The 18,183-nt window shown below is 34.7% G+C and overlaps 1 protein-coding gene across 1 annotated transcript in view; it reads right to left on the bottom strand.

Moving 5' to 3' along the window:
• Positions 1-18,183, bottom strand: part of CNTN5 (contactin 5) — a 413,137-nt gene that overhangs the window by 211,000 nt on the left and 183,954 nt on the right. The window contains exons 4-5 of the mRNA XM_088522370.1: positions 14,443-14,566; positions 10,315-10,490 (exon numbers count right to left, since the gene is read on the bottom strand). Of these exons, the coding sequence (XP_088378496.1) occupies positions 10,315-10,490; positions 14,443-14,566 (300 nt within the window). The remainder of the gene's footprint in view (positions 1-10,314; positions 10,491-14,442; positions 14,567-18,183) is intronic.

Consider the following 18,183-nt stretch of genomic DNA (forward strand, 5'->3'; position numbering starts at 1 on the left):
TTCATTGGCAGATTTTATCTATGATGCTTCCACTTTTAAGAAGATATATATACTTTCATGAAGTAACAATAATTTTATAGAATTTTATGAGTTATTTCAGAAAATATATCATTTCTTACTGTCCCATTAGTGTACATTCCCAGTCCCTCTGCAACATGTCAGGAAAATAAAGAAAAAAGGTCAAACATCTGTATTTGTGAATTTTTATGCCTAATGTGAATTACAATTTTCCATTTTAAATGGAAATATTTTCTCCACAATAGAACAAGACACAAGGACAAGAAATCAAGAAGACACAGAAAAGTGACAAAAGAAATCAGGGTATGTGGCTGCCTTAAAACATCAAGATCTTGTAGTCACTATTCAAAACACGTCACAGTTGATTGCTATTATATTAATAGAAAAGTAAAACGATAATTGAGACCTAATTCTAAAGATAGTGTTGATGGATGGAAAACATTTAAGTGGAAATCACTTTCCAAGTCAAAATTTATCCAAGGACCACTATTTCATTAAAGTATATTCTGCAATATTGATTTACCAATTCAAAAGAAAAAATGCCAGCTATTGAATTACCAGTGGAATTTCCTATTCAATGTACTGTAACAGTTTGCCATTTGGAGCCTTGACCCACTTTGTTTATAAGAGCTAATGGAGTAGCAATATAAGTTATTTAGCCTGAAGATATACAGACTTTTTGCAATCAAAAAAAAAAAAAAATCAAACCCAAGAAATTCAGTCATTATAGAGGAGGTAACAACTATTGTGATTAAGGTGATCAGTACTTACCCTACAAAAGAACCTTCTTCATATACTCCTAGTATTGTCACAAAATTAACTAAATGCTAACTTACTCTCTTAAGGATGCAAAATGTTACTGGTGGTATGGAAGGACAGGGAAAAAAAAATGAGTTTAGGAGTTGGAAAAGGGGAAATGTGAGCTAGCAGCGAATGCAGACTGCAGGCACGGGGCATGATTAGCACAGGGAAACCAAAACAGTATTAGAAGGATGTTACTATCCTTTCTAGACAAACAGATCGTTTCAACACGTAAGGAAATCAGAACTGAGATTTGAAGGCTAAGAAGAGGAAAATATGAGGTTTGAAATCAGAAGTAGGATTAAGCTATGACTGGTAGAAAGACTGAGAAAATGATGGGCTATAGTGATAAATAGGAACGTGATCACTTCCAGATCCCCAGATCAATAGTTTGAATTAATGAAGGTAGGGGGCTGTGCACTGAAAAACAAAATAGAAAACAGGATACAGTTCAGTAAGTGAGCATTAACTTTCCTGTGACCTGAGTCTAGGGTATCTAATATAAGAAAAAAATGGATTGCACAGAGTGGCTGTGTTCAGACTGCACAGGTAATTGTAAATCTGTCATCCCATAACTTTTGGAAGCTTGACCTTGCAACTCTAATAGCATACAGTGTCATATTTAACATGCAGTTAGACATACAGTGTTATAAATTTCTGACTTACTGCGCTATCTTTTAATTCGTACGATGTACAGAATAGGTAGGTGGGTCAAAATTTGTATTTTTATAAGAAACTAAGTGCACTTTTACAGCTTTACATATTTATATGCTTGCTGAGATAAAAGGTTGAAATATAATTAAAGATTTTTCTTTTTATTTGCTTTTGTTTGTTTAGTTTTGTGTTTGCATGTGTGTGTGTGTGTGTGTGCATCTCTGTCCAGAGACAAATTCCATTATGCCCTATAGAGGGGATTTGTCTTTTTCCTTATATTCACCACATTGTACAAAACCAATTTCTGACATCAAAGTAAATGAATATACAGCTTGTAAAACTGGTACACATGAAATGAAGAACTGCTGGCTCCTGGTTTGCAGACAGAATACACCTGTCTACTCTCAATGAATTTGCTGGTGGTCATCAGAGGATGCTTCTAACATATTTTACTGTCAATGGTGAGAAGTTGTTATTAATGCTTATTTTGATTTTATTCTTTTAATAAATTACAAGAAATCATATACAAAATGATTGTCATCATACAGTGTTCAAAACCTCAGGTGTAAAAGACATTAAAAATAAAGTATGCATTTATTTCAAGGTTTTCCAAGTCTTCTCCCCCTCAGTTCTCTGGACAAAGAAATTAGTACTGTGAGTATATATTAGTATACAGTCCAAATAATTCAGTTAGTTAATTTTATCAATATGGACATCACAGAAAATATCATTTTGACCTTGGAACAATGGGCTTTTCTAAAGTTATGTGGCTGAAGTACTAAACTTTTTTAGCAGACCTCATGGATTTGGTAGGAACACTGGCTTTTATTAAGAAGTACTTTTAAATTCTGAGTTGACTTCTATTATTCCTCTCTTCTCTCATCCCTAAACAGAATGCATAACTTATCATTTCTGATATCTTATCTTCTGTTTGGAATCAGCCGTATAAATTATTCTGTTCTTACAGAAAACTAAATAAAAATGCAATCATTTAGTCTGAGGTCCTATGTAGGTTAAATTTAATCCTATCCCTTCATCCATTTTTCTTTTCTTGCTCATTTTTATTAACCTAGCTTAAAAGTTTATCTGTCTATCTCATTTCTTCTAATTTCCTCGTCAGTCTAACTCAGCTTGACTTCTGGTAATTCGTATTTCACCCATATGCTTCACAACCTTCCAGATGTTGTTTTCTTTGGTGATTAATCTCCTTAATTCATGGTAGGCTTTTCTTATATTTAATGCCTCCTCTAAGGCATTATTAATAAAGTTAGGACTCAGCTCTCTCAAACCTTTTTTTTTTTCCATATGACTTCAAATAATACCAAAACTGTCTCAAATGTTTTAATTTTCAGTGGCAGTTGTGGTGGCGTCTGCTTAAATATCCTGTCCACTTTTCTCCCAGATTCATGTTGCACAAGGACTTATGCAACTGAATTAGTTTGTGAGTTGAAGAAAAAACAGTGGAAAAATTTGCTTCTCAAGCAGATCAGTAGCCTAATCTGCTTATTTATAAGGGCAATGTATATCTATGGCAATACAATGGAGGGGGCAGAGTAGGGGTAGGAAATACCATGCAAGAAATGTAAATTAATCTACATCTTTAGGTTGAAGAAATGTAGAGCACTGACCACAAAAATCTACAGTACCCGAAAGGCTGTTAAGAGTAGAGAGAACAGACAGAAAAATCAATCAAAATGAGAACTTTTAAAGGAAATTTAAAAGATGTATCTTGGCACTGGATTCTCTATTAGCCTTTTAAAATTTTCCTTTTTAATAACACTACTCAATTATTTTAAGCTATATTTAAATGCAAAGAGTAATGGTTCATTAGCATGATAAATTAGATTGTGAAAGGTAGGTAAGTAGGTTATAGGCAGGTTAAACAGCAGCCTTCCAATCCTGTGGAATAATGCAAGATGCTAAAATGAGAAACACATCTTTAAATGATTGCCATAATTACATTTCAAACTGTGTCTCCGTACATGACTGATTTCTCTTAATGCTTCCACAGGACACAAAATATAAAACATATTGTCTAAAATATGTTTTCGGAGTTTAAGCTTGAGAAGAACTTAAGCTTCATAATATTTTTTTGGCATCAAAACTTATGTAGCAATAAATGAACTTGACAAGACTAATAAATGATTGCACTCCCATTTGAATAGTTTGAAATAAGCTTAACGTTTTTGATGTCTGAGGTATATGAGGATCAATGAGGTTGAAGTTATGACTGTATAATACAACTGGAATTAGATAATAAATGTTGCTCAATGGAATACATTCGGAATTGATACCCTTTTTTGAGGCTAACAACCTATTATAATAAGAATCAAATGTGCACTGTATTGATGTTTTGCATAATCCATAATTAGAGATGTGGCCTCAGCTTTTCAAGCTGTTTTTCATTCTAATACAACCCTGGAAAAAATAAAGACTTTGCTATAAAGCTTCCTGGGTTTTGACTTTTAGCTGTGTCAAAACAGTCCTCTGAGTCAGAAATAATGTGTAATTTCACCACACACACATCAACTGTAAATAGTGAAGGAATATGGTATTTGTTTTTCGAGCCATGTTGCAGAGTAAGCCTGATGTGACTGACTCATCTGAAACTGCAGATGCTTGATTCAAGACACTCAGACTAGATGTATACTGGTCCAATAAAAATGCCACTGGAATTTGATCATGGTTATGGACAGACTGTTAGAACTGTCCCCGACATACTTTGGTGTGATCACTGCCTTCTCCAATACAATTCTTGTCACATTTTGGATGTTAAGAGGAATGACAAGGGACCATTTGTGAAAGATAGCTTAGATGTTTTGGAAGACAAAATTTTGGAAGATAAAAGTTTTAGTAGCAGACGCGTGCCTCTCTATACCACTTTTCTCAGTGCTAGAGAATGTTTAATTTACTAGCAGAGACATGGAATTGCTTTTGGAGCAGACAAGAAAATGACTCACGGCAGCGCAGAGAAATAAAAAGATTTTTTTCCTCCGTTTTTTTTTTTAAAAAAAAAAAAAAAAAGAGAAAGCATTTATTTTTGTACCTGGGAAAGAACTGTGAAGAACTGTGTTTTTTTTTTTTTTTTTCTGCTTTTTAAAGTGATCTAAGGCAGAGACAAGTCAGTCGGTGTTTCACTGCTGCTGATATAGATATGGCAGAATTGAAATGCTGCAATCCTCAGAGACCTTCAGCAGTAGAACTAAAAGACAAACGGAAAGCTAGCCCACTAGACCTCTTAGCTGGGCCTTTGTTTTTACAGACTAGGCACTATACCTCATGTCAGGAGACCATTTTAGGAAGACATATTTCATGTTCCATGTGGAAGGGGAATTCCAAGAGACCAGGCTTTTTTTCTGGATATCATTCCTGATATCATTTGAATTCCCATAAGGATCATCATCTGGTAATACAAATGAATGATTGGAGAGGTATTCTGAACAATGAATAAATATTCTAGTCATTCTTGGTGAAAAGAGTGGATTGTATTATCGCTTACACGTGTATTCCCAAGTGCTCATTTTTATCTATCTCTCTCTACTTGTCTCATTCTTGGATGAAAGATCAACCTATGAAGACTGTCTTTATTCAAAGATTCACTGTAGCCACATTGATGACCATCAGAACAATTTTCCCAACAAGAAAGGCTATTGGAGAACTGTGGTATATAAAGAATCATTGTCTCAAGTTGTCTAACAACAAAGAATTTAAACATATGCTTAATTTTTAGCATATTCACCAACCCATCAATTTCAATGAGATTGCAAATAATTTAAGATGAAGTGTTTTGTTAAGCTGTGGCCAGCGTTCTTAGTATCTTGCATCTTTTAATTATATGTTGAATATTTTTGCAAACATCCAAATAAGTACTACTGCAGCTAAATTTCAAAAAAAAAACACACATTTTCCTGTTTAAAAATCTGTCTGTTTCTATTAGGAAAAAAAAAAGTTCTAGATTTGCAGAATTTTAGAGTAGATATGTAATATATATCAGATGTGAATCTAAATTGATACTGTATAGACACAGTATCAATTATTATATTAGCACAACTTTAGTCTATGTATGAATATTAATCTGGGAAGCTGAGATCCAGGGATTTGATCCACATATGGATCCAGATCCATATACTCTCTGTAAATAGGACCTTTATCTTTTGGTCTCATTCTATAAGAAAAAACTGACAATATTTCCTTGTGAAACTGTCCCAGTTTACACAAATAAATAACGGAAGAGATCAGAAGCAGGGTGCACACAACTGAAAAGGCAGAAGTAAAGAAGAAGTAGAAATCAGATCCCTTCCTTCTGTCAGATGCTGCAAAATCTTCAGTCTTTATGGAACTATTTGTAGAGTAAAACATAAATTCTTATTAATTTCAGGTTTACTGAAATTATATTCTTCGATGAATAAACCATCAAAAGCACAACCTATCCTACATGCAATTAAGATTTTATGTCAAGTAATTCTTGTTTGCAAGTGTATTGTGAGCATATATTTCCTGAAAGTAATTTGAATTAGAAAAAAAATCCAGAATTCTATAGTTCAAATTACTATGGTATACCTGTCTTTCTGTAACTAGTGTAGTAATATTCTTTACACTGCTATGATGTTTCAGAGAAAAGCAGAACATAGGCTGTATTACAGGATTGTAAGGGACATTTTTAACAAATGAAACTATGACTAATGGAATACTGATTCCTTTCCCAGATTCAGCTTGTGCTCATTTTTCTTTTATACTGCTTAGTACTGTTTAACTTTGCATGAATCCTCTTTAACTTTGTATGATTTAGAAGGGAATATTGATATCATAATGTGGCTAAGCATTTTGTTACAATATATGTTTTTGACTTAACAATGATGTCAATTTTTTTACTTGTGTCTAGAAGATCATCTCTTTAGAAATTATTTTTTATTAGGAAATTATGGAGCAAACCCAATACGATGTCCAGGGAGGCTGCTCATAAGCTCATTTCGTAGGAGGTGAATTCTCTAACGAGCTGTCAGAGGTGTGCCTTGATGAAATGTGTAAGATGCAGCCTGTCTCCTTAAAAAAAAAGCAATTGATTTATTTGTCTATAACATTGCTGACTTCTTATTTTGTATATAAATGGATGATCATGGAAGTTCATCAGTTGAAACATAACATATATCTAATCAATATCTCTAGTTTAAATGAGAAAAAAAAAGATAAAATGGATTCAATCAAAAAAAAAAAAGGAAAATTATATGCAAAATCTTTCACAATAAAAAAAATCCAGACTACAGAAGGCCACTTCAAGTATTCTGTCTTTTAACTTATATAAAATTGTGTAATTTTTTGCTTACTTTCTCTCTGCCCCACCTCTCTCCATTCACATTTTCAAATCCAAAGAAATCATATAGGTATTTCAAAGTCCTGTTTTAATTAGACACTCATATACAAGTGACATCATACACTGATGTTTATATTTGTAATACATAATGTTTTATATATTACATAATAATAATAATAGCAACTAGATTTTTGGTAATGCAATTGTAAGAAAGCCAAGATCCATTGCAAACCACATGCTCCTCTTCAAGTGTCATGATATTTTGCATAAGCACATTATAGCATATGCTGTGTTATTTTTTCCTGTATGAAACTGTCAAATCCCTTGTTAAATGGTGTTTATAATCTCTTTGGGGGGGCTTTTTCTGGGGGTACGTGGTTTCTCTCCCTAATTTGAGTAGCAACTCTGTGACCTGCAAAGATGTAGCTATTTTCCATGGCAGTACAAACCATGCATTCAAGCAAATCTATGAATTTATTTAAATTTTTTTCCTGTCAAAATGCTAAATTTTGAAGCTTCTGGAATCCTTGGCTTTCAAAGAAAAAGAGACACTGGATGCCATTTTGTGTACCTCTACATCTCATGAAGCAAATGCTTGTTTTATGTCTGATAATAAATTACATATACTATATAACTTAGTTAAAGTATCACTAGAATATTTCAGAAACATTAGGATTACACTGTGAAAACTTTCTAGATATGAAGTCATAGGGCACAAAAGTATTTTGTTTTAATTCACAAAAGATTTGTCATGCTATAATATAAAGAGCTTTTGTTAAAAGATCTGAAAGGCAAAATCTCTTTTTTTTTCTAACAGAAATAAAGAACATTAGCTCTTTGGGAACCATTGTAAACAATATGTCCCCCAGAATATTAGGATGAAAATATTTTGTTATTTGCTTCAAGAAAATTTAGCCGAACATACTGGATAAAATTCAAGAGTGTCTTAGAAAAATATTTAAAAGCTGAAATCAGAGTGAAAAATATATATGTTTGGGGTTGGTTTCCTAACACATGTTTGTGTTTTCTAACCTTCTGATAGATTACTTTAAGTTTACAGTACATTAACACCAATTTATACTGTGAATTACTGCATGATACAAATAACATTTCAAAAGTGCATATTTATTATTCCAGGGTATGCTTGAAGGGCAAGAAAATATTTCTGGATACGCTTCCCAATGAATGGAGAACTTTTTGCATATAAGTAATTATTTCTATCCAATAATTATTGATAATAATTTACTGAGAATATCAAAATTGTTAATAGCAAAGGATTTTATAACTGCTGTATGCTGTAGTTTAAGAGGACAAGGAAACATATGAAGTGCCCACGATACTTGTGCGTGGGATTTGAATGAAGAGATATTACTGTTGTTATTTTAGTTGTGCTATATTACTTCAGTTTTTATGCAGAACAACGTACTGTAGAAAAATAGAACTTCGTTGTTTGGGGACTATGACAATAGACTTACAGAGTAAAGATGAGTAAACACTGACACCAAGAGAAGAAATGTATAACATTTGCTGGGGATTTAAAGTAAAAAAAGGGTCATAAGAGAAGCTAAAAGATAAGATTCAAGAAGTTGATAGAAGATTTTTTTTTATAATTTATCAAAATATACTGAAATTATCAGAACTAGAGCTAGAGGAAATGGTCCAAACTGAAGCACCAAAAGTTGCACATGAATTTAAGGAAAAATTTCTTAACAGTGAGGGTGACAGAGCACTGGAACAGGCTGCCCAGAGAGGTTGTGGAATTTCCCTCTCTGGAGATCTTCAAAACCCGCTTGGATGCAGTCCTGTGCCATGTGCTCTAGGTGGCCCTGTGTGTGCAGGGGGGTTGGACTAGATGACCCCCAGAGGTCCCTTCCAACCTTAAGCATTCTATGATTCTATGATTCTATCAAAATGGTATTCAGAAATCCTTGAAGGATCAACGGTCTCTTGCTTGCATGCAAGGGCTGCTCACAAACTTCTAAAAGAATCTCAACCAGTTATGCCAGTTATGCATTTTTTTTACAGAGCTCTGTATACTTAAAGAAATCTAAAAAACTTGAAAAAAAAACAACTTAAAACTATTGCAAGTTCTGCAACATTGTTTGCTGTACCTCAGCTCTTTCAGCTAGCAATCTTCTGTCAACTTTGCCTAAAAAAGCTTCATGCCATTCCCAAGCTAACACTTCAAAGAATTGAAAACATATGTATGTTACTGTAGTGTTGTAGTATAAGAATGTTGACATCTGCAAGGCACTTGTGTGAGCTAATAATAAAAAAATCAAATAAAAACAAACCTGCAAGACTCAACCTTTTTAACTTATTCTTTTTTTACCACCTTAGCTAAATTTGTTTTACTGGAAGTAGTCAAAAACAAACAAACAAAAAACAAACAAATGAAAAAAACAGATTTCACTATAAGGTAGCTGGAAATACATGGGGTCCTTTATGATCTCTTGACCTAGCCACTGAAATCCCATTGACTTTCTGCTGCTTGGGCACCATCTCTCAATTTGCTTGTCATTTCTTCAGCTGGGGGTCACATAGCCACCTTTTAGCCATTCTCCTGAAGGGGGAATGAAAATCTGAGGTTGAAAGCTCCAGCACAACCCATACTTACCAGCTGTCAGGTTTTATAACCAAGTGATTTGTTTTACAATAGTTTTGTTGTCTGAAAGATAAAATGTAGTGGAATTTTCTCAGAGCTAAATTTAAGATTGAGCTCCAAAATTAGCTAGTGATAAGACCACTGTTATGATGTCTAGAGGTTAAACATACTGCTGTGAGGAACGGAGACCTCAGTATCGCTGTGAGCTCAGAAGGGAGTAGACAGTCCCCATGCTTTAGGGAGATAGTCCTTATACGTTAATAGCATTTGCAGCAGAAAAGACTAAAACAATAGCTCTGAATTTTTTTGATTTATCAGAAAAGGTAGAAATATATCCCTTGACCTTTTGACCTGCTTTTGCACCCTCATGGCAGGGCTTATCTTTAATAACAATAATAATAATAATAATAAGCATGATGAACTAACACACACTGCTCTCATACGGAAAATTATGGATGCAGACTTTTTAGCAAATATAGGTGCACCTTATCCAACTCTGTGGTAACTCTGATGTTCTTTATCTCTTGCTCAAGTACAAGAAGTCTCACATGTTTGAATAGTGTGATTACATAAATAATATATAGGTTTCAGAAAAATATCAATGAATGAAATATATCATTGGGGAATATACAAATGGGTCATTAAAAGATAATATTTGGGCTGTATGCCCAAATGCTTTATTAGTCAGTTCTGACTTTCTCTACTAATTGATCCTGACTTATTTATTTGATTCTGACTTTTCTCAAAGCATGGAAAAAACTCTTTCTCCCTAAGCATTTTGTTTCTAATTCTCAGATTCTAACCTAACCCAATAAAGTCTGTAGGCAGTGTAACTTTTCTGTAAAACAGACAGGTGACAATTTAGACCTCATCAGGCAATATAAAAATCTGGTTTATCCATTGTGAATAAATAAATGTTACTCACATGCAAACTGAAGAATGGCTTCTCTGCTTAATAAACTGCCAAATATGTTGGTCGTTAAACACTGATACTGTCCAGAGTCCTTCATTTCACTGGGATTGCTGATGATCAAGCTTCCTTCTATTAAACTGTAGCGATAGTCACTTTCAATATTGATTTCAGTTCCATTTTGAAGCCATCTTAGGAGAAACACAAACAAACTAACTTAAGCATTTTATGCCCAAAAGAAGGCATCATGCTCAGTGTACATAAACTTGTAGCACCCATTGTTATTAAGGATACTTGATATGTAAAGATATGGCAAACTTTTGTATGGAGACATCGCAGATAATTAAAAAAAAATATCGACAGATAATTAAAAAAAATCAAATAAAAACATATCTTCTACCTCTGGAGATATATATATTCATATACACATATAGAGAGAACACATGATATATATTCAGCTTATGCTGCTTTGAATTAGAAGCTTCTTTGTCTGCAAAACACTGCTGCCCACAAAGGCATGAGACTTGAAATTTGTAAAACAGGTGCATCATGTTTATGTCCAGATTGCTATGTGATTGTGCTCATGGTAATCAGAATTTCAGTTCATACTTTTTCATGAAAGTATTAAGCCCAGGTGGCCTCAGAGAGTTGACAACACAGACACTGCAGTGTACATGAGCAAAGAGCCTTTCTCTTCCATTCCCTCAGCATTTGTTTTTTGGGAGGACTCAGGAAATGGAGAGATTTGATTCAAATGCAATGAGAAGAGAGACCTGTGAAGAGCCAAGAGGTAGATTTAAAGACATAGGCTCTTGGGGATTAAGGGATGTCGGCAGCTGAGAAAGGCAAAATGATATTAGCTGGACCAGGATACATGAAACTGAGAGAAGATTGAGGCTGGGGAGACTGGAATTATCTGGCAGCTAGTCGGGGTAATAGTATGGAAATTAGGATCTGGTGAAGAGTTGGCAGAAGATTGACTAAGTCTGGGAAGCATCTGGGGGTGAAATGAGAAGCCTGAACCTCTGCCAGGTGAGTATAAGGTGGAATAAGCCAGGTAGTGTGAATCATGTTATAAAGCGTTGACCTTCTGAAGCTGAGATGTAACCTAGCAGTCTCTCCATTTTCATGCTTGGGAATTTGACAAGCACCTTCAAGCTTTGCTAAAGTTCAGAAAAGACTGTAAGAACTTGGCAACATCTGGGCACTAGAGGCAACCTTAATGAAGTAAAATGACTAACAGTTTACCTTATCTTATTAACATTCATGGTGCATGAGATACAGACAGCTGAATTCAGCTGGTGTACCTCTGATTTTTATTTAATCCAAAGGACAGAATTATCAGCATAAGGATGAACTGTAAAACTTTAATTTGTCCTTTTAATCATGATTGAACTTTTTATTGCAAAAGATCCCTACATTATTCAATGCAAAGAATAAAACACTGCTGACAATAACTTTGTATGAGAACAGATATTAAAGATATTTCTGTAGGATTCTTTACTCACTTTCTATAGAGGTTCATACTTAGCAGGGATAAAAAGAAGTAAGTATTTCCATCCTGAACAATTTACATAGCCTAATGTCAATTTAAGATTTTGCATTTAATTATAACGAAAATTGACTTTTTATATGAAATAAGAATAAAAATGAATTGATCCAGGAATTGTGGAAATTTAGATAAAGAGAAAGAAAAAATGAAATGCTTAGGCATTTCCAAATGGGAATTGAAGCAAAATTCATTTTTCTTTAATTAGTTGGCTTCACTTAGTTTCATTTTCAGTTGAATTCAATGCAAAATTATGTTTTTGTAGTGTTTCCCCAAAAGTTTGCAGCTTGGCAGCTCCATGCCTATATATTTTGTTCTGAATTATCTCATTCCCCTCACATATTCCCCACACTAGAGGAAAACAACACTGAATTATGTGATATGTTTTCTTTTAGGTATTCTGGCTGATTCTGGAGGACAGAAAACTAAATATAATGCTTAAAAGACAATGGTGTGGTGGAAAAAATCAATATATTCTTTTTTTTTTTCTTGAAGGCAAATGACACAAATTTTTTCAAGTTTACTAATTTGGCTTAAATAAACAAAAAATGTTCCTTTTTTCCTCTTTTTTCTCTTTTCTTTCTTTTTTTTTTTTTTTTACCTTCCCTCTGCTGCCTTTTCTATCAGAAAATAATACTGAAAAAAAATTCCAAACAGCTTAAGTGTATCCTATGTAAAACTGGAGATGCAGTGTTTCATGAGCGGGATGTATAAGAGAGTGCCCCCTCGGGGAAACCTGTGTCTGTCTGACTTAGGGTCACTGCTGCCCTATGGGGCTTGTGGATGCCCATATTCCTCACTGAAGGTCAGCAATCTATGTTCCTCATTATATGTCTCTCAGCTTAATGTAATGAAGTATGATTTACAGACCTTCTGAGCAACTGAAATCAGTATATCTCACAGAGCTATGCACTAAACTAATGCATCTGGATATGTTAATAACTGCAATGGAGAGAAAAAAAAATCTGATTTCAGGGTAGAGCTTGACCAAGGAGAGAGGAGCTCTTATCAAAGGAGAAGAAAATCTGCAAATGAGGTGAGTATTTTCCGGTCTGTTAAATTGAAATAATGTCCCCGGAAAGAATAATTTGTAAACAGATTGTAAAAACTGTATCACTAGCCATACAGAAAGGAAAAGAAGTATTTATATTTCCCTCCCCTGACTGATACATTGCATGCATTGCTCAGATGAGTGGCAACCACAGAGGAGACAGCAGTCAAACTGTGTTGCTAGAATAAGGTCTATCGGGCCAAAATTTCCTTGCATGAATAGCAGTCAAGTCAATGTATTTATGAGGGTGCTGACACCAATTAATCTCTGGTAAACTGAAGAAATAGATATAATTAAATTCTGTATCACTTTACTTCATTACACTATAAAAATTAAAAAATGTTTGGACTAAGAAAGAAAGGAGATGACAGGCTCCCTAAGGAGAGAATTTCCAAAATACTAATGAGGTTGTCAAGCAGGACTGAACATAGGATCCCCTCTTCTGAGTGGGAATTCTGCTTCTTCTCTATGGGTACATGCTATATTTGATGGACTGACAGCTCTTTAAGAGCATGGAGAACTAATGTAGATCATTTTTTATAAGTGAAAAAAGTAGCAAAAGACAACAGAAATTACAGAAGGAATGTCGATCAGGTAATTTCAAAGGATTAGGGAAATTGAAATCCTGCGACTGAAGGCTCAGTGGAGCTCATCCAGAATCCTAACAGCTTCTCCAATGAAATGAAAAGGTTAATAGGTAAAAAATAAAATGCAGAATTGATGATCGTTGTATTTGATGAAACACAGGTCTAAGAGTCCTTATGCTTCTGTCTGTGAAGAATGACTCTATGAAAAAAATTAAAGGGTATCTGGAGAAAATAATTAACCATATGCTCCTCCAGCCCTCCTTCATTGCCTGTAATTTGCATAAAATATGAGCAGAGCCAGATACAGCAAATGGAGGCAGGTGAATGCGGCACACTGCTCCCCACTGTAAGTGGACACCATTAGCGCACTGATGTCTCAGGTTCCCATGCATGGCATCACAGACAGCAAGGGAACAGCCTGTATGGGCAAGCAGGAAAGAGTTAACAGGAAGATGATGGTTATTAAGGACTGAAAGAGTAGACTGTGCAGTGAAAGACACCAGGTTTGCCTCAGGCATGGTTTCTTATATTGCATAGTTATGCCATTTAATGTACCTGTTCTTTATTGCTTTCTTTATGAAAAGAGATAGTATTTCCTAACTTTATAGTATATTTTCATAGCTTTTTGTTCAGAAATCGATCATTTAAATATTTGGATCTTCTCAGTTGTTATAGACATGAGTCATAAAAGTAGACAAAAAGTATCCCTCCACATGGATAGACACAGTGTACGGAGAACAGAATTCTGTATTTTACAAATCCCTTTGTCTACATTTTCTTCCACTTGTGCTTCTTGCTTGTTCAGAACACTTACTGCTCCCAACAACTGGGAAGGCCTTTTGGGTCACTGAGCTTTTATATTATATTGTTGTCTGATGCACACTGATGCGCAGAATGGGGTTGTAGTGGCCACATATTCAGAAATGCATACACACATAAAAATCTAAAACATGTACCTGTATGTGGGAGCAGGATTCCCACGAGCTTGACAATTCAGAGACACTTTCTTCTCTTCAGAATCAGTGGGAAATATCACATCATCTGGTTCTTGTACAAAAACCGGTCCGTAATCAACACTTTCTGTGAAAAGAGAGAGGATTGTAGTTATGGATTTCTGAGCAAATGTTTACAGACTATAGCTTTAAAAAGATTAGATAACAGAATGAAAGTTTTGCAGACATTCAAATCACATTATTCCAAACGCTATATAAAAAAGTTATAGTTGACGAGCTAAAAAGAAAAGAAACAGGAGGAACTATCAATACAGTAACAATAAAGCAATACGTTTTACTCTATGGATGTGAATTGTAATCACTTTCTCATCTTTTTTTGGGGGGGAGGCGAGGGAGAGAGGGAGCAGGAAGGGGGGGTCCAAACTGCAATGAGCAGCTCCAGAGGATTAAGACATCTGAGGAATTATTCCCATCCATAGGGAACAAGATAAACAGAAATACAGCAGCAAGGTAAACTGCTGCTGCTTGCAAAAACTCACCACAAAGAACTCAGACCATCCCATTTCCCCCTTTATGTCAAAGAGTTTCTGAGAAAAATCACTTGTAAAATTAATGGCATTATCTAGTGGCTACTATTAAATAATATATGGCAAAATCTGACATTTAATTTTCTTCCGCTGCCTTCTCTAATTTTCACATAGATCTATATTTTCAATGAGATTACAGTTATTGACAGGAAAGCTGAATAGATCCATAGAATAATCTATGGCGTGCTACATCTAATGTGTAGAGGGAAGTGTAACTTTCAGAAAGGTAAAGGATTGCAAGTGTAGCACTCCTGATCGCATGCATCTGAATAATGAAAATGCTCACAATGAAACAGCAGTGTGGAATTTTAATCATATTAGACTTGCTCTCAACTCTTAACTCAGTCCCATAATACTCATCAAGTTTACAGCACTGGCCTAAGGACTCGGTCTGTATGGGGAATAGGCACATGGCCCAATTAGTTGTAATGAAGCATAAGGGAGCAGGGTTCTCTCTGTCACTTTTACAGTTTCATATGCTCACATCATAGAAGACCTCCAAGGAGTACTGAGGACAGCGTGGCACATTAAACAGCTTATGACCTCCTGATACATTTGTAGAACCTAATATTAGAGCTGGCCCCCTATCACTGTCCTACCAGACCAAATACCAGTCAGAAGTAAGGAAGATTTTCACATGTACCTGGGGAAGACCTCTATCAGCTACTTCAATTTTATTATTATTATCATTATTGCTAACTGAAATATCAAAATGATTTTCTCTATTACTTGACTAAGTCCATTCAACTGCACCTACACATTGTGAGTTTACAGCCCAGGAACTGTGACCTGGGTTCAGAAGTATGGCTGGACAGGAAGGGGCTCATGGGACTCGGAGTGTTGGTAGACACGATTACTGGACTGGATTACTCTCCTGAATGTTTACAATAATGCTGCATTTGCAATTGGGCTTTGTGTCAGAAGTCTGTTTTCTGGGACAGATCTCTGCATTATTAAAAAAAAACAAAGCAAAAAAAAAAAAAAAAAAAACTATGCCAATGTATGCTTATATTACAGAAGTTAAAATAACTCCATTACTTAGTTTTGAGCACTTCACCTGAGGCTGTCACGGGGACAAAGGCAATCAGTTGGCAGAACTTCTAAGCAAGACAAACGTGGGAATACATTGCTGAGATTGTTTCTTGTAATTATTTGCCCACTTCTTACATAGAACAAGGAAGAAGGCTAATGAATATGGGCATAAATAATCAGCAAACACAACAATTAATTAATGAATGCAAAACCAAATCAGTATTTAAGATGTATTATCACATGCAGATTCTTAGGTGTACACTTAAGGAGTATGCTGGAGACTAGCAGTGTTGTCTTCTTTCTAAGGGTGACCTCATAGGTTAAACACAGGCTGGAATTGGTAGAAAAGAAAGAAAAGGATGCAATGCTAGTATAGTATAAGGGCTGGTGCCGCTAACAATACAAGTGTTTTGACTATTTGTACTATTCACCACAGTGATATGGAAAGAATATTTTTCACTCTCCTCAGACAAGTGTTCTTAATGGCAGTGCCAAAGTGAATACTTTTGTTATGAGGAATGAGAAACACAGAAGATTTTACTGGTGTCTCGAGTGAAGACAAAGGTTATAGAGAAAGTTCAATGGATGCAAGTCATGTTCCTGAAAGACAGGAAGATGCAGTTAGTTGCTTATCTGCATTTCAAATGGAGTGTGGAGTACGAGCAGAGATTATTTGGTGACTCAGAAGTGACACAGTAATGAATGAGAATGTTCATCAGTTTGTAGCTAAATTGACTAAACTACATCTCAGTTAGATCATCCGGACTGCGACAGAATAAATGAACAAAAGGGACTATTCTGAAGAGAAAAAAATCATATTTAAATGACAAGACTTTAATAAAACACAAATTATTAGGCTTAATAAAGAGTGATTAGATAAAATATAGTGGGCTGTGATATGAAAGAAGTCACCCGGTAATATCATCTTTATTGAAACTCCAATGAAATATAGGAATAGGAAATTCTGAGTGTTTTATACCTTCTGTCTGTATTCAAATGCAAGCAAGGAAACACTGCAGATACAGACAAGGCATTTAAGTATTTTCAAAAATGCTTTCAATTCTTTTTCAAATTAAAATATGAATTGGCATATAATAAAATAAACTTGAATTTTGTTACAAATAATGCTTCTAATAGCTCAAATAAACTGAAGGCTTGTTTGGGCCTTCATAGTTCTATGATAGGTGCCTATTTTAGTCACTTAGCATCCTATTAAAGGAAAGTCCTAGACTCTTCTGACTAGAACACCACCTGAGGCTTACTGTACCCTGATTTCTGTGAAGAACATTTTAGACTGTAGTAGCAGTGTGAGATCTAACATCTCCCAGAATTCAGTGCACACCAGTCCCTCAATGTTACAGTTTCGTAGTGGGATGATGCTTGGGGATGTAGATCTTATTTCCTCATCATAATAATGTAGGTTAAAATAGTTTTTTAGAAAAGTAGAAGGTCATAGTATTAGCAAAAAGAGGTACAAGACTAGAAAATCATGGAGCCAGCACTGAGGTCAGTCAATGTCAATGTTGACACCACTGCCTTAAATCTCTGAAACTGAACAATGAGACTGAACAATTCACTGTAAATTAATATAACTAATCCATTTTCTCGACCTTTTTATTTAAAAAAACACAAACACACAAAAACATGTACATGCATGGCATATTTTAATAGCTTTTTGATTGCCTCTTATCATTCGATCAGTTTATCAACTGATATTTAAGATAGCAATTCTCAATATTTTGATATTAAAGAAGGGGATTAAGGAACCATGATGTTAATTTATAGTTTAAAACATCCAGTTCCATGGTAAATGAATTGGGTTGATATTAGCATCCATACAAGTGGTTTCAAATTTTGACTGAAAATTCTGTAATCACCATAGTGCTTCATCATTTTCAATTTATAAATATTATTTAATTTTGATTCTTGATTAATACCATTTCTTCTTTATCCCTCATTCCACAATTATTGTTTCTGAGACAGACACCCTGAAAGAATAATGCACAAACTAGAATCTGATATACTAGGAAAATATACATATACACAGATCTAATGATCTGTAAGGGATTCAGTCAGCCTGTTTAGGAACTGATAAATCTCATCTATTATTGCTTTAAGGACGAGA

Source organism: Tinamus guttatus, unplaced genomic scaffold (assembly GCF_059628265.1).
Source record: "Tinamus guttatus ecotype Peru unplaced genomic scaffold, ASM5962826v1 Tinamus_guttatus_pri_ptg000150l, whole genome shotgun sequence".
Classification (NCBI taxonomy): Eukaryota; Metazoa; Chordata; class Aves; order Tinamiformes; family Tinamidae; genus Tinamus; species Tinamus guttatus.